At 41.4% G+C, this 21,652-nt stretch overlaps 1 protein-coding gene across 9 annotated transcripts in view; it reads left to right on the forward strand.

Annotated features, from left to right (window-relative positions):
• The window catches only part of LOC139264424 (sodium bicarbonate cotransporter 3-like), a 250,666-nt gene that overhangs the window by 144,312 nt on the left and 84,702 nt on the right, over positions 1–21,652 (forward strand). For 8 of the 9 annotated variants that reach the window (XM_070880868.1, XM_070880862.1, XM_070880864.1 and 5 more), the window contains 5 exons: positions 705–792; positions 1,216–1,362; positions 5,361–5,464; positions 14,183–14,357; positions 20,032–20,165. In XM_070880868.1, coding sequence (XP_070736969.1) covers positions 705–792; positions 1,216–1,362; positions 5,361–5,464; positions 14,183–14,357; positions 20,032–20,165 — 648 coding nt within the window. The remainder of the gene's footprint in view (positions 1–704; positions 793–1,215; positions 1,363–5,360; positions 5,465–14,182; positions 14,358–20,031; positions 20,166–21,652) is intronic. The other variant, XM_070880871.1, reaches the window with a different exon arrangement.

The raw sequence follows: 21,652 nt of genomic DNA on the forward strand, positions 1-21,652 counted from the left end.
CTGGATATTATTTAGGTCCTGCTGTAGGCTCACGTGATGCTTGGATAGCAGAGGAGCTGTGAATGGAGCTGAACACTGATTATTAGCCCCATTCCTGACCTTCTGATGGGAAGGTCTTGATGAAACATCTGAAGATGGTTTGGCTGAGGATCCTTCCCTGCGGTGTTCTTGCTGGGCTGTGATGACTGGCCTTTGACAATCACAACCATCTTCATTTGTCTCAGGTATGCCTCTAGAAATGAGAGGGATTTTGCCTTGACACCCCCCCACCCATTAACAATGCTTTACTCCATCGCTTACATGAAACATTTCCACAATAAAAGTTTTTCAATTGCTGCATAATCCATTCTTCTGTTTATTCAGTTAGTATTTTTGCTACAGTTTACAAATGGTGTTGTGGGCAATATAAATATTGGGACCGATTGTCTGCTCCCCGGTAATGCAATTCAGGCCTGGGAGTGCGGCATCAGCCTTATTGACTCAAAAATTGCATCTTGTGACATGTTTGAAATTGTGGTTTTGGTGTTTACGTACAGAATGATTCTATCCTGTTAGTAACATATACTTTCTCTACCATCTGCAATAAGAATGCAACAATAGAAAATATTTTTTAGCTGCAAGGACAAACGAGCAATTTGATAAAAATTTAGGCCGATACCTAGAAAATGTTTTTATTTTCTAATGTGCATTTTCCTTCCCTTTAGATTTTTATTTCTTATGTTGGGACCATCTGGCAAAGCACAGCAATACCATGAGATTGGTAGATCAATAGCTACCTTAATGACAGATGAGGCAAGTTGACTTTTTTTCCCCTCAAAGCAGTCTACCTTGGGTCGTGTACAGGGTTGTAATTGATTTTATATCAAATATTGAGATAATGCGACCTCTTTCATTTGGTTACTCCTGGATTAAACCAACCCTCAATCTATAAAATAAATGTTTGTATAAAGGGATACTTACTGGATCTGCTTGTTAATTCAGAAAATATATTAGTTACTTGTAAATAATCTGCTTTATAATTACTGTGTATCACTGTTCAGGAGCCAATCAACTGAACCGCAAGTGTTAACTTTTGAAAACTTGAATAATTATTAAAATCACTGGCTTACTTTAAAACTGCAGTTGTAAGAATGTAGTCATTCTTCCTCACGATCTGTACTTAACAGGAGCAGCTAATAAATGTGTTTGTGTGTATATACATATATATATATTAAGGTTTTCCACGATGTTGCGTACAAAGCAAAAGATCGTACTGACCTGCTGGCAGGAATAGATGAATTTTTAGATCAAGTTACCGTTCTACCACCGGGCGAATGGGATCCTTCAATACGAATTGAACCACCAAAAAATGTTCCTTCTCAGGTGAAAATCTTCTTTGCAGTCTAATAAAATGAGAATATTGTTTTTGATTTAATACATTACTCCTCAAAAATGTGTTCTAATTTACTTTTTAAAAGTGTGTAAAGGCAACATAGTCAGATGTTAGAACTTCAGTTGTACTTTGTGTTGTACTATAATTTGCTTGCAAGTTAATTTAAAGAAAGTCACCATGAACTCCTTGGATTCAAATGTGTGAATACAGATGAGAAAGCTGAAAAGAAAAATGCAAATGCTGGAAATTTGAACTAAACACAGAAAATGCTGGAAGTACACAGTAGGTCAAGTCAGCATCTGTAAAGTAGTAATACCAGTTATGATGTTTTGGATTTTGGATGTATACCTTTCTTCAGGTTGCTGTATGATGTTGGGGGTACACCCAAAACTTCATAGGTCAGTCAGTTCCGACGGTTATGTATTTCCAGCATTTTCTGTTACTCGAGGGAAAAAAACATTGAAACCTTGGTCAATGCTGAATTGGTTGAACTCGGTTAGAATAGCGTTGGTGGCACTACAATTTGCCTCAGTATTCCCGTGCTTCAGAGTAAACCGATTAACCTGCGCTCTTGTTTTTGATAGCAATTCAGTGACTCCTGCATGAAAGGATATCTTATGAGTAATAAGAACATAAATAGGAACAGGAGTACGCCATACGGCCCCTCGAGCCTGCTCTGCCATTTAATACGATCATGGACTCAGCTCTACTTCCCTGCCCACTCTCCATAACCCTTTATCCCTTTATCGTTTAAGAAACTGTCTATTTCTGTCTTAAATGTATCAATGTCCCAGCTTCCACAGCTCTCTGAGGCAGCGAATTCCACAGATTTACAACCTTCAGAGAAAACATTTCTCCTCCTCATCTCAGTTTTAAATGGGCGGCCCCTTATTCTAAGATCATGCCCTCTGGTTCTAGTCTCCCCCATCAGTGGAAACATCCTCTCTGCATCCACCTTGTCAAGCCCCCTCATAATCTTATATGTTTCGACAAGATCACCTCTCATTCTTCTGAATTCCAATGAGTAGAGGCCCAACCTACTCAATCTTTCCTTATAAGTCAACCCCCTCATCTCCGGAGTCAATCTAGTGAACCTTCTCTGAACTGCCTCCAAAGCAAGTATATCCTTTCGTAAATATGGAAACCAAAACTGCACGGAGTATTCCAGGTGTGGCCTCACCAATACCCTGTATAGCTGTAGCAAGGTTTCCCTGCTTTTATACTCTATCCCCTTTGCAATAAAGGCCAAGATTCCATTGGCCTTCCTGATCACTTGCTGTACCTACATACTATCCTTTTGTGTTTCATGCACAGGTACCCCCAGGTCCTGCTGTATTGCAGCACTTTGCAATCTTTCTCCGTTTAAATAATATCTTGCTCTTTGATTTTTCCTGCCAAAGTGCATGACCTCACACTTTCCAACATTATACTCCATCTGCCAAATTTTTGCCCACTCACTTAGCCTGTCTATGTCCTTTTGCAGATTGTTTGTGTCCTCCTCGCACATTGCTTTTCCTCCCATCTTTATATCGTCAGCAAACTTGGCTACGTTACACTCAATCCCTTCTTCCAAGTCATTAATATAGATTGTAAATAGTTGGGGTCCCAGCATTGATCCCTGCGGCACCCCACTAGTTACTGATTGCCAACCTGAGAATGAACCATTTATCTCTGTTTTCTGTCAGCTAGCCAATCCTCTATCCATGCCAATATATTACCCCCAACCCCGTGAACTTTTATCTTGTGCAGTAACCCTTAATGTGGCACCTTGTCAAATGCCTTCTGGAAGTCCAAATAGACCACATCCACTGGTTCCCCTTTATCCACCTTGTTCGTTACATCCTCAAAGAATTCTAGCAAATTTGTCAAACATGACTTCCCCTTCATAAATCTATGATGAATCTGCCTGACCGAATTTTGCTTTTTCAAATGTCCTGCCACTGCTTTTTTAATAATGGACTCCAACATTTTCCCAAGCACAGACGTTGGGCTAACTGGTCTATAGTTTCCTGCTTTTTGTCTGCCTCCTTTTTTAAATAGGAGTGTTACATTTGCAATTTTACAATCTGCTGGGACCTCCCCAGAATCCAACCAATGCATCCACAATCACTGCCGCTACTTCTCTTAAGACCCTAGGATGCAAGCCATCAGGTCCAGGGGATTTATCTGCCTTTAATTCCATTATCTTACTGAGTACCACCTCCTTATTGTGTTAAGTTTCCCCCCCCCCCCCCCCCCCCCCCCCCATAGCCCTTTGACTATCCACTGTTGGGATATTGTTGGTGTCCTCTACCGTAAAGACTGATACAAAATGTTTGTTCAGAGTTTCTGCCATCTCCATGTTCCCCATTACTAATTCCCCGGTCTCATCCTCTTAAGGGACCAACATTTACTTTAGCCACTCTTTTTTCCTTTTTATATACCTATAGAAACTCTTGCTATCTGTTTTTATATTTTGTGTTAGTTTACTTTCATAGTCTATCTTCCCTTTCTTAATCATTTTTTGTGTCATTCTTTGCTGGCTTTAAAATTCTTCCCAGTCTTCTGTCCTCCCACTAGTTTTGGCCACTTTGTATGCCCTTGTTTTTAATTGGATACCGTCCTTTATTTCTTTAGTTAGCCACGGATGGTTCTCTTTTCTCTTACACCCTTTCCTCCTCACTGGAATGTATTTTTCTTAAGAGTTGTGTGAAATATCTCCTTAAATGTACACCATTGTTCATCAACTGTCCTACACTTTAATCTATTTTCCCAGTCCACCTTAGCTAACTCTGCCCTCATACCTTCATAGTCTCCTTTATTTAAGCTTAGTACGCTGGTTAGAGATCCAACTTAATCACTTTCCATCTGAATTTGAAATTCAATTATGCTATGATCACTCATTCCATGGGGATCCTTTACTAGGAGATTGTTTATTAATCCTGTCTGATTACACAGGACCAGATCTAAGATAGCCTGGTTGGTTCTGTTACATACTGCTCAAGGAACCCGTCTCTAATGCACTCTATGAACTCCTCCTCAAGACTACCCAGACCAATTTGATTTGTCCAATCAATATGAAGGTTAAAATCATCCATGATTATTGCTGTTCCCTTTTTACAAGGCCTCACTACTTCCTGGTTTATGCTCCGACCAACAGAGTTGTTACTGTTAGGGGGCCTATAGACTACGCCCACCAGTGACTTTTTCCCCTGATTATTTCTTATCTCCGCCCAAACTGTTTCAACATCCTGATCATTTGAGCCAATATCATTTCTCACTATTGCAGTGATTCCATCCCTTATCGATAGAGCTACCCCACCTCCTTTTCCTTTCTGTCTGTGCTCCCGGATTGTCTCATACTCCTGGACTTAGCTGTGATCTCGCCAGTAGTTAAGTACCTTGCTATTTTTCATGCTCACATATGAAGAATAGCAAGGTACTTGGGTGACAGGAGTGTAGGGAGTAAATTCAAAATTCAATAAATTACTTCAAAATGCTACAGTCATAGTTGTTTGGAATTTTTAGGGGATTTGGGGTGTGGTCCCTGGATAATTTTTACATCAGAAATAATGCATCCTGGTTAATGGTACATATTTTTTTCATAATTGGTTTATATGCGAATAAATTGCATTTGGGTTCAACCATATTCAGCGGACCAACAGTTCCAAGAGTAACCTGAACAGTCAATTTCTCCTTCAGAGGCACGTTTCCTCTATTTTTGCTTTTTAGTTGCACTATTTTCGTCGCCCGCTTTCACTCCGCTGTTCAGAGGCTGTTCTCCCCATTTCTTCCCTGTCCCATTTCCTTCTCGGGTTTAGTTAAAAGTTGTGCTTGTGGCTGGGATATTGATCATTTAGCTTTGGTGGGCAGAACTTAACCCATGAAACTTTTCAAATGTATCATCGTAAATGGATCTTGAACTTGTCAGATCAACAGATATTCAATGAAACTTAGATTATTTTACAAATGAGCTGTAATCATTTTGTTCTTTATCTACTATAAAAAGGAAAAACGGAAGTGTCCTCCTCTTCCTATTGGTCCAACAATTACCAATGGAACCACAAATCACGAAGAGCATCACACAGGGCCAGAACTTGAGCGCACTGGAAGGTTTGTTCTGAATATTCTTTTCCACAGAGGTATTTTTTCCTGTGAAATTAATCTTAATTTCGTCAACATAAGTTGCCAACATCTGATGGAGTGCAGGATTGAAAGCCAATTCTGTGGGGCTTTGAAGCTTTTGTTTTGGCTTATAATTTTTCTGTGTTTTATGTACCATCATCTTGAATATCTATGCCAGAGGCAGAAGTTTCTGAGAGCTCAGGGAAGGAGAGATTATGGTATGATCTTGTAAATACAAGCTGAAAGGGAGAAGAATTATATTCCTGTTACTTCCTGTTCCATATGCTTCCTTGTACAGTCACTGTCAACCAACTGTCCTTTGAAAGATGTTAAGTTGAAGGCAAATATTGTTTGGTTATTGAAATAATGCATCTTGCTGCCACATAAATAAGTTTAATTGGGGCTAACCTCCAACTTTCAACTTTGGCGGGGGATTAGACCAGTTGCCCATTATACACCCAGCCAGATCTTTTCTGTGTGACTGAACAAAACGGGAATCTGGACAGGGTGTAAACAGTGGGCTGCCAGTTTTATGCACCCGGCAAATTTGAAAGTTACCCACATGGTCTTTAATATGCACTAGATACATCTAATGTGATTGCTGAGTCATGTTGCCTAATTGTAATGTATTATATCTCCCTTTTTACTCTGGTCATTGCATCTGATCACTAGAAAGTGCATAATCACAGTACATAGTAATCCTGTGGTTGTCTCCTTGGAACAGCCTTCTGGTTCATGACCTCTCGTGAGCAGTTACAGACACTAATCTAAATTAGTGCTGCTTTGCGATTTGAGGCATTATCATTTGGATGATCCACAGATATATTTGAGAGTATTAATAGAAGGAAAAATGTTAAAGCAGAGTGACGAGGGCAAAAAAAATGTCAACAGTGAAATTTTTTAAAAAACCTTACTGTGGACCACTTTTGGGAAGGCACTGGAGGGGAGTTTGTTTGGCATGGAAAGAGTTATCCTGATTAAGGTATATTTAATTAATATCAGCCAGACACATTGACTGGAGATGGTCTCTAAAATTGGAGAGAGATACCTTTATCATATGTGAAGACTTTAATCTTGTACCAGGTCAGGAGAGGCTTGACAACTGGCTAGTGGTATTTGTGCTGCATAGGTGCCAGGAAATGTTCCCCGTAATTATTTTTTGGGGGCAAGTGTATGATCTATCGAATGCACTCCAGCAACGCATTGAGCTTACTTCGTTAACACCTCCCAGCACCGTGAGCTCTATCACTAAGAAGGGCAAGAGCAGCAATGCCATGAGCACACCATCATCTCTCACTTTCCCTCCAAGTCACACATCATCCTGACTTGGGCACATAATAGCATTGTTTTTAAAGTTGCTCCATTTCCAAAGAAAGTGTAAGAACTTTATGGGGATATTTTGGTATTTGGCAGGGAGATCGAGTTGACAGAAAATGGAAGCTATGGGACTTTGTTATTCACCATACCGTGATGTGTATTCAAACAGTAACAACTTTTGGGTGTCTGAGGAGATGATTTGATTGTCACTGGTACAGAATTAACCAGATAATTACAAGTCTCTGGTAATGCTTCCTCATCTTTGCTTCTTTGATACGAGAACAAGCAGTATCCATGGTGGAGAAGGAACACTAAATTACTCTACAGCCCCAATTCATGCAAAGGATAGAGATAATAAAGGATGGATATTTATAGGAAAATAGTGGTTTAGAGGCATCCTGATGGGAAGCAGTAATGCAACAGCATGTTAAGCTGTCTTTCAGCCAAAGAGAAAGCAGAGTGGCTTTCGATGCTATGGGCTCAGGTCCATCAGTTAGAGATGCGATGCAAAGATTCTCATTCGGAAGGGACAGTTGGAAGCTTATAAAGGTTAAGCATAATCTTTAATATTACTAACATTAAAAAAATCCATGTTTTGGGCTTTTTAACCAGGCTGAAGCAGACAAGCTGCTACATAAATCCCAGCAATTATGAATACAGATAAACAACATTAAATTAACCAGAAATTTGTGCAGACAAACCCAATAAAATTGATGAGGCATTTTATGAATTCTGGTCTTTTGTACCAAATAAATTCAGAAGCAGCAACCCCATATAGGCCCCAAGTTTCCTCATGATTTGCTTCTGATTTTTAGGAGCAACTGGTGTAGAACGGAGTGTCTTAGAAATCGGAATTCTCGACATTTAGTTTGCTCCAGTTCTAGTCAGTTAGAACAGTTTCACTTTGGAACAGAATTTTTTTTCAAAAGGGGGCGTGTCCGGCCACTTACGCCTGATTTCAAAGTTTTGTGAGTGAAAACTTACTCCAAACTAACTTAGAATGGAGTAAGTGAAGATTTTTGTACGCTCGAAAAAACCTTGTCTACACTTTAGAAAATCAGGCGTAGGTTACAAATTAGGTGTAGAGAACGAGGTGGGGGGGGGGAGGGGGGGGGAAGGGAAGTCATTAAATTCTACAATCAATCCTTAGTTATACTTATACAAATATTATACAAATAAATCCAACCTGAATAAAAATTTATAAGCAAAGAAAAGATTAAATAAACCATGTTCCTACCTGTGTGAAAGTGCTTCAGGCAGGCCTTTCATGTTGGAGACAGGCAGGGGTGTGGCGTCAGTGTCTCGACGGCAGCGGCAGCAAGCTTCGAGCTGAGCTGCAGTGCTTGAGGCAGGCCTTCATTCTCTTCATGGCTGGTCGCGAAGAAGCAGCACCGGACGGACCCGAGGCCATTCGGCCATGAGATATCAGCGGCTGGCCGGCAGCCGAAGAATCAGCGGACCGATGTGAGGCCATTCGGCCATGAGATAGCAGCGGCGTCAGTGGCTGGCCAGCAGCCAAAGAATCAACGCAGGACACGCGCAGCTCATTAAGGTTCTTGAGGCCATTCGGCCACGCTTTAGGGGCGGCGTCAGTGGCTGGCCGGCAGCCAAAGAATCAGCAGCGGACGGACGTGAGGCTATTTGGCCATAGGATATCAGCGGCGTCAGTGGCTGGCTGGCAGTCGAAGATACAGCAGCAGCCTTCGAGCTGTGAGGGGGACTGAAGCCATTTGGACAGGGAGAGGCAGCCACATTGATAGTTTTATATTTAAATTTGCAGAATGGGTGCTGCATTGTCAACACCACGTACTATTGCAAAGTTAAATTGGCACTCTTATTTCTCCAAACACACAGTCCTTAATTTGCATGCACCAATGCAGCACTGGTTCTGCAAGTTTAGCAATGAAAAGCTGAACTCACTGATTTCAGCAGGTGATTTGTTCAGCAGTGCTGCTAAAAGCACTCCCTCACACACAGAAATATCAAAAAAAATTAAATTACAAGCCTTTGCAGGGGTCCAAGAAACAAATCTTCACTTTTTCTGCAGTATTTTAAAAAATGGCCGAGTGCCAATGTTTGTGTGAGACTGCGCGTGCGCGCACGCTCCAATGCGCACGCGCAGGGTTGCCGGCACCACGAAGGCTAATTTAAATTGTACCCGCCCCCTGCTACTTAGAAAATCGGCGCAAGTGTTAGGCTCCACCCCCTGCTGCGAAGAGCGCGCTGCGCCAAGCAGACATCGAGCTCCGAGGAGCTCGAGAATATCGGACTTTTTTTAGGCGCAGTTTTCGGCGTGAAAAACAGGCGCCCAGCTCGGAGGTGCACCGTTTTCGCCGCGGGACGAAACTTGGGGCCATAGAGTTTTTGCAGGTCTTAAGATTCCAAAGCTCGACCAATCCTTACCTGATCAATTGAAGCCGGCCATAAAACAAGCAGAGGTAGAAAAAGCAATAGGGGACAAGAGGGAAGTAAGTTGTTGATCTTGAATGGGTGTATTTTGGAATTTTACAAACTATGCCTGACCAAATTGAGGCCGGTACAGTCGATGTACCAGGATGTCAAACTCTGATATATGCCTGGTAGGGCTCTTTTTCAGTGTTGGTAAAGAAGTAAATGGGCCCTACCTACTGCAGTAGCTAAATGCCCATCTTGCTGTTCAGAGTTGTTTGTAAATTACTGGGAAAGGTACTTGATTATATTATTGCTCCAACAGGACCTTTGGTCTTCCCTCTTGCATCTGATGACCATTATTCAAGATTATGGCCGTATTTAAGAATACAAAATTAGTGGAGTAAATCAGGGATTCTACTGTTAAATTACTACTCATGACAGGGTAGGTGTTGCCATTGTGTCTAAGAAAAAGGTTCCTATCCTGTATTGTGAAAATGCCCTAATATCTCTCTATCCTGGGGACCTGTGATGGATGCCATAAACTAGGCTAAGTACATAGTGATTGATACAGATCCTAAAATATATTTTTATTGGGTTCAATAGCAAAGATGAAAGCAGCTGTCTTGGTTGCAAAGTGGCTCATTAAGTTGCCATGGCACATGAAGGAGCCACCCTATATATTTATCAGGCAAATAGCACTAATCATTTGCCATTTCACCTGAAGTCAATTACAGATTTATGTCCTCTGGTTACTGAATCATAAGTAGATAATGCAGCATTCCGTGCCTACAGGCAGCAATACCTTGACAACATCCAGGCTTGGGTTGATAAGTGGCAAGTAACATTCGTGCCACAAAAGTGCTAGGCAATGACTATCTCCAACAAGAGAGTCTAACCACCTCCCCATGACATTCAATGGTATTACCATCATTAAACTCCCCCCAACATCAACATGGGGTCACCATTGACCAGAAACTTAACTGCACCAGCCACATAAATATCATGGCTATAAGTGCAGGACAGAGGTGCTGGGTATTTTGCAGTGAGTGACTCGCCGCCTGACTCCCCAAACCTTTTCACTACCTACAAGGCACAAGGGAGAGTGATGGAATACTGTCCACTTGCCTGGCTGAGTGCAGCTCCTACAACACTCAAGAAGCTCAATACCATCCAGGACAAAGCAGCCTGCTTGATTGGCACCTCATCCACCACTTTAAACATCCACTTCCTCCACCACAGGTGCAACATGGCTGCAGTGTGTACCATCTACAAGATTCACTGTAGCAACTCTCTAAGGCTTCTTCGATGGCACCTCCCAAACCTGATCCTCTACCACCTGGAAGAACGAGGACAGCAGGTGCATGGGAACATCACCACCTCCAAGGTCCCCTCCAAGTTATACACCATCCTGACTTAGAAATACAATGCCGTTCCTTCATTGTCGCTGGGTCAAAATCCTAGAACTCCCTACTTAACAATACTGTATGAGTACCTTCACCACACGGACTGCAGGGGTTCAAGAAGGTGGTTCACCATCACCTTCTCTAGGGTAATTAGGGATGGACAATAAACGTTGGCCTTGCCAGCAATGCCCACATCCTGTGAATGAATAAATTAAAAGGTGACAATTTGTCCCTAATCAAAATCCCTCCTAATTTTGAACAGGTCTCACCTATCTCTTAACTTGCTGTATTCTAATGGAAAGAGCCCCAGTTTCTCTAGTTTCTCTTCATAACTAAATCCTGGTATAGTCATAGTGAAATTCTTTTGCACCCTCTCCATGGTTTTGACATCCTTCTTGAAGTAAAGTTCCCAAAACTGTGACCTAATCAATAATTTGTATAGGTTTATTAGTAACCCTTTGTTTTTATACTCCAGATAAAACTTAGGGACCCTGATGTAGTTATTTTTATAACTGCTTCATCAAATTGGCCCCTCATATTTAACAAACTGTATTTCAACCCTGGTATCTCACCTCTATTCCATTATTCCATATAGTATATATTTCTCCTCATTCTTCCTCCCAAAATGTATCATTGCACAATCTACCCAATCTGTTTACATCTTTCTGAAGTCATTTTCAGTTCTCTTTACAGTTAACTATGCTTACTATTTTGTGTCATCTGTAAATTTTGATATTGTGCCCCCAAGCCCAAGATGTGTGCCTTTAACGCTTGCCCTTGTTATATGCTGTCTCTTCAATCTTTCTTCTTCTCAGTCTGCCTTTGTGGAATTTGTGTTTGTTTGTCCAGTTCGTAACAAAAGTGACCCCTCTTGCTCTTCTAACTAACATCCCACTCCCCTTTCTTTGGTACCTTACATAAGAACATAAGAAATAGGAACAGGAGTAGGCCATATGGCCCTTCGAGCCTGCTCCGCCATTTAATAAGATCATGGCTGATCCGCTCATGGACTCAGCTGCACTTGCCAGCCCGCTCCCCATAACCCTTTATCCCCTTATCGTTTAAAAAAAAAAATGTCTATTTCTGCCTTAAATTTATTCAATGTTCCAACTTCCACAACTCTCTGAGGCAGTGAATTCCACAGATTTACAACCCTCTGAGAGAAGAAATTTCTCCTCATCTCTCTTTTAAATGGGCGGCCTCTAAGATCGTGACCTCTAGTTCTCGTCTCCCCCACCAGTGGAAACATCCTCTCTGCATCCACCTTGTCAAGCCCCCTCATAATCTGATACGTTTCGATAAGATCACCTCTCATTCTTCTGAATTCCAATGAATAGAGAGCCAACCTACTCAACCTTTCCTTCTAAAACTATAGAAACTCAACTTAACTTAAATTATTAATCACCTTGGATATTCTGGCCTAATCTATAACTCTTGGTAAGGTTTTTAGCATGGACATTTCACTGGTCAGCTTGCACACTTCAAACTCTTTTCTTGAATACTGTGATGAGCCTCTGTCATTACCATGGACATCCCTGAAGCCTTTGACACTGTTCCACTTCTAAACAAGTTACCATATATCATTCCACCAAAGCTACATTCATGGCTATCCAGTTGCTTTATAAATCTTTCTATTTGCTGTGAATAATGCCTCATCCCTTCTCTTTTTTTCCATTAAATTAAGGTTTCCCTAAGACTCTATACGCTCTCATTATGTTCTTTCTTCATATCAATGACCACTTCAACATGATCCACTATTTCTACTTTACATTAATGGTAAGCAACTTGAAGCAAGTTGATTAGTGTTTATAACTTCCAAACCCCTCTCAATGGCTGAATTACTGATCTACATTTATTCCAAGCCTTTCGATGGGGGCACTGACCATCTTTTTTACTTCAATTCTTCAAGAACATAGTTTCTTAATTTATCTTGGAAGATCTAACCAACAACGACCACCTCGTTGAACCCATAATCCTTCATCAGTCAATATTTTTGGCATCATTATTTCCTCTGATTTCAAAGGAAGCTGCTTCCATGAAGCTCCGTTCCCTTTTTTATACCAACATCTTTTTAACTCTACAAAACCTAGTCTGAGGAAGTTCTTTCAGCACCTTGCTTACACTCCTATACAGTATGCAAGAAATGCTTGTTGTCTGATCATCACTCTTTCAACCTCACTCCATAACAACATTTCTTGTTCTTTCTAATATTAAGATAAGTGCTGTTCTAAATGTTCCTTGCTTGTTCTGTCTAAGTTCCAAATATGCTGCCTTACAACCTCTTGTTTTGAAAAACAAGACATTATATGGTTTCCTAACACTTTTTTCCAAATCTATGGAACTTCTTATGTGCTTCACTCTTTGCTTCCTCCTCAAAAACTTCAGGTTTTTGAAAGCTAGTTTTCCAGCACCTAATCATGATTTACTGTACGCCATTTATTTTATTCTTTTCAATATAGTATCATGCACTAGGGACTCTGCCACCTTAGTTTGTGAATTTAAAAAGTTGATGCTGATTGTATGACGCATCAGAAAACATACATATTTGCATGACTTAGATTTCCATGAAGCCTTGGTGTCAATATTGCGACTACAGACATCGTGCAAGTAAAGTACAGCTTTCTGCATTTTTGGAATTTCTGTTTGAAGGGTGAACATTTAAAACAAATTCTGCAAGCCAGGAATCTTTCAAGTAAGTTGGCAATGCTGTTATAAGTGGTGGTAACATTCTTAAATAACTACAAGCCACTAGTAAACTTTCTGCCAAAAGGAAATTCTGTAGATTTTTACATGCACCCTTTAAAGGTTTATTTTCAACCATTATATGTCACCCTTTGCCATAATTATTCCCTAGTTGAAAAGACTGGAAACTGACAGCTCCTTTTGTAATATTGTCCTTGAACTAAGTGAAGAACACCTGGCAAAGATTGGATTGCTTATTAGTTTTTCCCTCCTAGCCTCCTGTATTTCACCCAGCAGTATGGCTAAAACATCTAACTTCGAAGCATTTAGATTTGCTTTTCTGAATTCAAGTGGAAACGAAAATTGAGTGAATTCAGCTGCAGTGCATGATAGAGACTCGCGATTTTGAAGTCAAAAACAAAGTGAATGTTGATAATCAAAACATAGGTTTAATTTGCAAAACAATTTTGGGAAAAAAAGTAGTTTCAAATGTCAATGCAACATACAATGCTAGAGTTGATGTACATGATCAGCTGTATTCTCTGAAATTCTTCCCCAAAGCATGGAGCTTTGTTCCTCTGTCTGTACACAACGCAGGTGACTAAAGGTGTACACAACATCCATGCTGATTACACCAGTCGTAGTATGTCAACAGTGACATTTGAGTTTTATCGTAATTGCCCCTAATTTTGGAATTTATTCAGAGGATGACTGTTGGGTTTAATCTGATTTAACCTTAAAATCAGATGTCTCACTAGCTTTCCATAAGGGGAGCTGTGACTGTGACCGTGACCCTATGTAATCCTTGACCCAGCTTGGTGAAGTTAAACGTGCTGTACCACTGCCTGTCGTTTGTATTTAAGATGAATGTTGGATTCTGAAGTTTTGTGAAAACCGCTAACTTACCCCACAGGTTCTTTGGTGGCTTAATCCGTGACATCAAAAGAAAATCACCAGTCTACTTGAGTGACTTCAGGGACGCTTTTAGTCTGCAGTGCCTGGCATCCATTCTTTTCCTTTATTGTGCCTGCATGTCTCCTGTCATCACATTTGGAGGGTTACTGGGAGAAGCTACAGATAATGAAATAGTAAGTATCCAAGACTTGAATTTAATTTTTTCTTGTGATTTCAGCATTATTTTATGCCCTGTTTACTCCGCAGGGCTGAATATCACCAGGCAAGCTATATTTCTACAGGGTTTGCTACCAGTTAATCATGTATTAATGATTCCCTGGTACAGGTTGAGCATCCGAAACCCTAGAGTTCCGAAATTCGGAATGTTCTGGAATCCGGACACCAGGCCGATCCGTGGCGGAGTCGTCTGAAATCCGGACCCACCCGCCCCCCCCCCCCCCCCCCCACCCCTGCTGAGCCGCCAGACTCTCCTCCCCCTGCTAAAGTGTCCGTGTTTGTCCCTTTTAAGGTTACGAAGTCCGGTTGATAATTTAACTTTGGGAGGCTTGATACAAGGGTCAGTTAAGATGCTGCTGACATTCTGGCTCCACTACTTTGTGTTCCTGGAGAATTTCTGGGGGATGCTTTAGAGTGCGATAGAGATTATTGTGCAAAATCAAAGCACATGGTCTTGAGGGTAATGTACTGACGTGGATAGAGAACTGGTTGGCAGACAGGAAGCAGAGAGTCGGGATAAACGGGTCCTTTTCAGAATGGCAGGCAGTAACGAGTGGAGTGCTGCAGGGCTCAGTGCTGGGACCCCATCTATTTACAATATACATTAACGATTTAGATGAAGGAATTGAATGTAATATCTCCAAGTTTGCAGATGACACTAAACTGGGTGGTGGTGTGAGCTGTGAGGAGGACGCTAAGAGGCTGCAGGGTGACTTGGACAGGTTAGGTGAGTGGGCAAATGCATGGCAGATGCAGTATAATGTGGATAAATGTGAGGTTATCCATTTTGGGGGAAAAAACACGAAGGCAGAATATTATCTGAATGGCGGCAGATTAGGAAAAGGGGAGGTGCAACGAGACCTGGGTGTCATGGTTCATCAGTCATTGAAAGTTGGCATGCAGGTACAGCAGGCGATGCAGAAGGCAAATGGTATGTTGGCCTTCATAGCTAGAGGATTTGAGTATAGGAGCAGGGAGGTCTTACTGCAGTTGTACAGGACCTTGGTGAGGCCTCACCTAGAATATTGTGTTCAGTTTTGGTCTCCTAATCTGAGGAAGGGTGTTCTTGCTATTGAGGGAGTGCAGCGAAGGTTCACCAGACTGATTCCAGGGATGGCAGGACTGACATATGAGGAGAGACTGGATCAAATGGGCCTTTATTCACTGGAGTTTAGAAAGATGAGAGGGGATCTCAGAAACGTATAAGATTCTGACGGGACTGGACAGGTTAGATGCGGGAAGAATGTTCCCGATGTTGGGGAAGTCCAGAACCAGGGGACATAGACTTAGGATAAGGGGTAGGCCATTTATGACTGAGATAAGGAGAAACATATTCACTCAGAGTTGTTAACCTGTGGAATTCCCTGCCGCAGAGAGTTGTTGATGCTAGTTCATTGGGTATATTCAAGAGGGAGTTAGATATGGCCCTTACGGCTAAAGAGATCAAGGGGTATGGAGAGAAAACAGGAAAGGGGTACTGAGGGAATGATCAGCCGCGATCTTATTGATGGCGGTGCAGGCTCAAAGGGCCGAATGGCCTCCTACTGCACCTATTTTCTATGTTTCTATGATATCGGTTCAATGCTGCAGTCGGGAGACCTGAACCGTGCTGGACTCACCTACCCCGCTTGGCCACCGGACCCCCCTCCTCTCCTCCCCTCTTACCTCGGCCCAGGCGTTTCAGGATTCGGGACGTCGGAAAGACATTCCGAAATCTGGAAATACCCAAAATCTGGAACGGCATCGGTCCCGAGGTTTCCGGATGTCGGGCGCTTCAACTCTACATAGAAGGTTAAAGTGTGGTTTGATTGAGGTCTTTTAAGATTTTGAAAGAAATTGATTGGGTAGATAGAGGGACATGTTTTCTGCTGGTGGAGTCCAAGACAAGGGGACATAAAACAATCGCTATCACTAAAGTAGTAGTACTCAGTAAAATAATGGGACAAAAGGTGGACAGGTCCCCTGGACCTGATGGCTTGTGTCGTAGGGTCTTAAAAGAAGTGGCTGCAGAGATAGTGGATGCATTGGTTGTAATCTACCAAAATTCTCTGGATTCTGGAGAGGTCCCAACGGATTGGAAAACCGCAAATGTGGCGCCCCTATTTTAAAAAAAAAAGAGGCAGACGGAAAGCAGGAAACTAGAGACCAGTTAGCCTAACATCTGTTGTTGGGAAAATGCTGGAGTTCATTATTGAGGAAGCAGTAGCAGGACATTTGGAAAAGCATAATTTAGTCAAGCAGAGTCAGCATGGTTTTATGAAAGGGAAACCATGTTTGACAAATTTGCTGGAGTTCTTTGAGGATGTAACGAGCAGGGTGGATAAGGGGGAACCAGTGGATGTGGTGTATTTGGATTTCCATAAGGTGCCACAAGATAAAAGTTCATGGAGTTGGGGGTAATATATTAGCATGGATAGCAGATTGGCTAACTAACAGAAAACAGAGAGTCGGGGTAAATGGGTCATTTTCCAGTTGGCAAACAGTAACTAGTGGGGTTCCACAGGGTTCGGTGCTGGGACCTCAACTATTTACAATCTATATTAATGACTTGGATGAAGAGACCGAGTATAATGTAGCCAAGTTTGCTGTGATACAAAGATGGGTGAGAAAGCAAGTTGTGAGCAGGACACAAAAAATCTGCAAAGGGATATAGATAGGCTAAGTGAGTGGGCAAATATTTGGCAGATGGAGTATTATGTGGGAAAATGTGAGGTTATTCACTTTGGCAAAAAACATTTAAAAGTGAATTATTATTTAAATGGAGAACAATTACAAAATGCTACAGTACAGAGGAACCTGGGGGTCCCTGTGCATGAAACACCAAAAGTTAGTATGCAGGTACAGGAAGTAATCAGGAAGGCAGATGGAATGTTGGCCTTTATTGCAAGGGGGATGGAGTATGAAAGCAGAGAAGTCCTGCTCCAATTGGGTATTGGTGAGGCCACACCTAGAGTACTGCGTTCAGTTTTGGTGTCCGTATTTAAGAAAGGATATACTTGCATTGGAGGCAGTTCAGAGAAGGTTCACTGGGTTGATTCCTGAGATGAAGGGTTTGACTTATGAAGAAAGATTTAGTAGGTTGGGCCTACACTCATTGGAATTTAGAAGAATGAGAGGTGATTTTATTGAAACATACAAGGTAATGAGCGGGCTCGACAAGGTAGATACAAAGAGGATGTTTCCACTCATAGGGGAATCTAGAACTAGGAGGCATAGTTTCAAAATAAGGGGTCGCCCATTTAAAACTGAGATGAGGAGGAATTTCTTCTGAGCGTTGTAAATCTCTGGAATTGTCTGCCCCAGAGAACTGTGGAGGCTGGATCATTGAATATATTTAAGGTGGAGATCGACAGATTTTTGAGCAATATTGGAATAAAGGGTTATGGGGAGTGGGCAGAGAAGTGGAGCCGAGTCCATGATCAGATCAGCCATGATCTTATTGAATGGCGGAGCAGGCTCAAGAGGCCAAATGGCCTATTCCTGCTCCTATTTCTTATGTTAAAGTCAGAACCAGGCGATTCAGGAGAGTAGGCAGAAAATACTTCTTCAGGCAAAGGTAAATGTGGATCACTATAATGGTAGATGCTAGCTCAATTAATAATTTAAAATCTGAGATCAATTGCTTGCAAAGGGTGTTAAGGGATTTGGAACCAATGTTGGTGGATAGAGATAGGATACAGCGCAGCCACAATCTCATTGAATGGCGGAACAGGTGCAGGAGGTTGAATGGCCTACTCCTGTTCCTGTTACATCTATGGAAATATAAACTAGCTTTGTAGACAATTGTATGCCATTTTTGAAGCACACAAACAGTAAACTATAACTTTATATATTAACAATGGTATATCATTGTGCAGGTGCAATGCTGTATCCTTCTGAGCAGGAGCCTGAAATTGGCAAGCGTGTTTAAGTTTGCAAGATTCCCTGACCAAACACAATTAAGTTCTGAATGACCGGAGGCTTTATTTACTTAACAATTAGACTTTAACACCTTAAAGGGATGCAGAATAATATTTCACGTATTCAGTAGGGTAACAATTTTGCTCTTGTAAAACAATGCATCACGAGTTAGTGAATAATGTCATGTGAGATCCGCTAATATTGATAACGCATGGAGTTGTTATAAATTTACAACAGCCGTGCTTATTTAGTATATTTGTAATCGGGATATTTTATTGAAATTTCTATTGAAATGAGTTAAACAATTTGCTCAAGCTTTGTTTACAATCTGTAAAATGTGATTATTGTATAGTTTGTTACAAATTAAGCAATAATAAGAGTATGCTTATTAATTAATATGAACACCTTCATGAACTTTCAACTTTACATAAATTGTTAGGAAAAGCAATTGGATATCCTTGTTAACTTTAAGCAATGATAACATGACTTTATTTTTGTGAAATTTTAATTTCCTTGATTTCTGGGATGACTAAGTGGAGACAAAAAAACTTTGATTTGCTCTTCCTTTCCCTTCCCTTCTCAAAAACGGCAAGGGAGTATTGGGAAAATATTTCCTGAGATTTTCATTGTCTCGATCTAAAAGCAACAAGCCACTTTCATGACATAGGTCGCAGGGGTCAGCAGGTTAGAGCTTGCTGTCCTTTTATTGCTGATATAGTTGCTCGTCAGTAAGTGTTGAAGCAACTAAGTCATGCTCCCAATAATTTCAACAATCACCTTGTACAAGTGGTCTCACCCTGACGAGGATGGGCATTGCCTGTAACCATTTAAACAGCTTGTACAAAGCCCTGCCAAAAAGGAAAGCTTTTAACATTAATGACTGCAAATAACTAATCATAAACCCACCTCCTCCCCATCTGATCATTTTCTAACAAGAGATTTAGGCCAATTTTGACAATACACATAAGTCGCCAGTATATTCTGGGAGATGAAGACACTGGACTAAGAGGATAAAACCAAGCCTGGAGTGTAAATCTTTATATGGAAGCTGTAATATATTGAAATACAGGTTGTGCGTCCGAAATTCAGAATGTTCCGGAATCTGGATACCGGGGCCGATCCGTGGCGGGATTGTCCGGAATCTGGAAAATGTTCCGAAATCCGGACCCACTGCCCCCCACCCCCCACTTGCTGGGCTGCCGGACTCTCCCGCTCCGCCTCCGGACCTCCCCCACTGGGCCACCGGACTCGCCTCCCCCTGCTAAAGTGTCCGTGTTTGTCCCTTTTGATAATATAACATTGTGAGGCTTCATACAAAGGTCAGTTAAGATGCTGCTGACATTCTGGCTCCACGACTTTGTGTTCCTGGGGGATGCTTTAGGGTTGTGTGCGATATCGGTTCAATGCTGCAGTTGGGAGACATGAACCACGTCGGACCCTTACCTCGGCCCAGGCATTTCCGGATTCGGGACCTCGGAAAAACTTTACGAAATACCTGAAATCCGGAATGGCCTCGGTCCCAAGGTTTCCAGATTTCGGACGCTCCACCTGTATATCCATTAATTTTTTTTGGAATGGTTTGAAGATTACTTTGCAATTCATGACACAATTAGAATGTTATTGCAGCAATCCTTAAAATGACTTCCTCTCTTTCTATTCCCCCTTTTTATTGCAAAACTGGAAATGACTAACTAAAAAGAAATAACAAATTTTTGATTTACTTTTTCTTAGAGTGCAATAGAATCTCTCTTTGGAGCCTCAATGACGGGAATTATCTATTCCTTATTTGCTGGACAGCCACTTACAATTTTGGGAAGTACAGGACCTGTACTAATATTTGAAAAAATATTATTCAAATTCTGCAAGTAAGACTTTTTCAAATTTTGCTGCTTCTGAAGAGGAAATTATACTGTTCTGCAAAGCAACATTTTTTCCTGCAACTGTGGGGTAAAATTCAACTTCGGTAGGGGCACTAAATGTGCAGTAGCAGATCAGCTGCCCGTCAAAGGAAAGGTAAATCGGGCAGGGTGCATACAGGCGGCTGATCCACTATTGCTGGTTTGTGTCCTCGCCAAAGTTAAGTTTCACCTCCAAATCTCTGATAGAGTAAGAGATGAGAAAGAAGTTGACTCTTGAAGTGGGGAAGGAAGAGGAAGGTGAGCGGAGATTACTTGGCACTCCTCAGAACTGCGCTGGGTGAAATCAAAAAAGGATTTTTTCGCAAATCCCAAGAACAAACTGTAACGTTAACTTGACGTTATAATTAGCTTAAAAATAAAATAAAAATAGGCTGTTTTGTCCTCCGCATATACTTTGAGTTGGTGATTCTCTTTTTAAAAAAAAAAAATGTCCTCTAACTAGCCAAAGCACACAGTCCTTTTAATAAACAGGCATCACCCACATGACTTCATTCCTTCTCGTGCTTATACGAGTGTATAAGATGTACCCACCTTTCCCTCTTCTCATTCCCCTATTGTTTCTCCTCCCCCCACCCACCAAAGTCAGGTACTACTGTTATCTTCACATTGGGCAAATAAAATTTTAACTTTAAACACTCATTATAGCTTAAAAATCCAGATTTCAATACTGCATGTAGTGTTCCCAGTTGATGTTGCCTTTTATTAAATCGTAATATGATCTATGCCAAACTTAGATCTGGTTTTGATAGAGATCGACTCATGTTACCCTTTTGCAAGACTGTGATCACCTTGCCATTTTGGATCCAGTATGGCTCACATTGGCACCAGTGAACATATTGCAAAAGTGCAATAGGTCCATTAGCATCTGAAAAGAGAAAAGTCATGATAAAATTTCAAGAGGAAATGGATGACTCCTCTCCATCTGAAATGTTAATTTGACTTTTCTCTCGAGATGCAGATGCATCTGCTGTCCATTTTCATCATTCAGTTTTCTATTTTAATTCCGTAAGGATGAATCTTGCTCCCAATGTATCATCCGAGGCCTTTCCCCCGGATGACACCAACAGCTTCATGGCGGGTGTTGGAGATGGTGATGCATGGGTCTCCCTGCAAAACCCCTCTTAAAGTGCAAGGTCTTTGGTGTTCTGAGAAATAAGGAATCCTCACGTGGATTAGTGTTTCAAATCTTACTTCTTTGGGTGGCTTCAGAACCACACTCTCAAGCTATGTGTCGCACTCAGCCTCCAGTCCTCCGCTCTGAGAAACACACAATTTCTTTTGACACTTTAATCGGGATTGCTTGGTAAATTGCTCATTAGGGAGCATTGTACAACTCCTAACATTATTGGAGATGGCGAAGCTGCTGTTCGTGTGTAAGGCCAAGAAGCTCCCATAGGAGATTACAAGTCAGCTCCTTCAATTCTGGATAGGGC

This window comes from Pristiophorus japonicus, chromosome 5, assembly GCF_044704955.1.
Source record: "Pristiophorus japonicus isolate sPriJap1 chromosome 5, sPriJap1.hap1, whole genome shotgun sequence".
Lineage (NCBI taxonomy): Eukaryota > Metazoa > Chordata > Chondrichthyes > Pristiophoridae > Pristiophorus > Pristiophorus japonicus.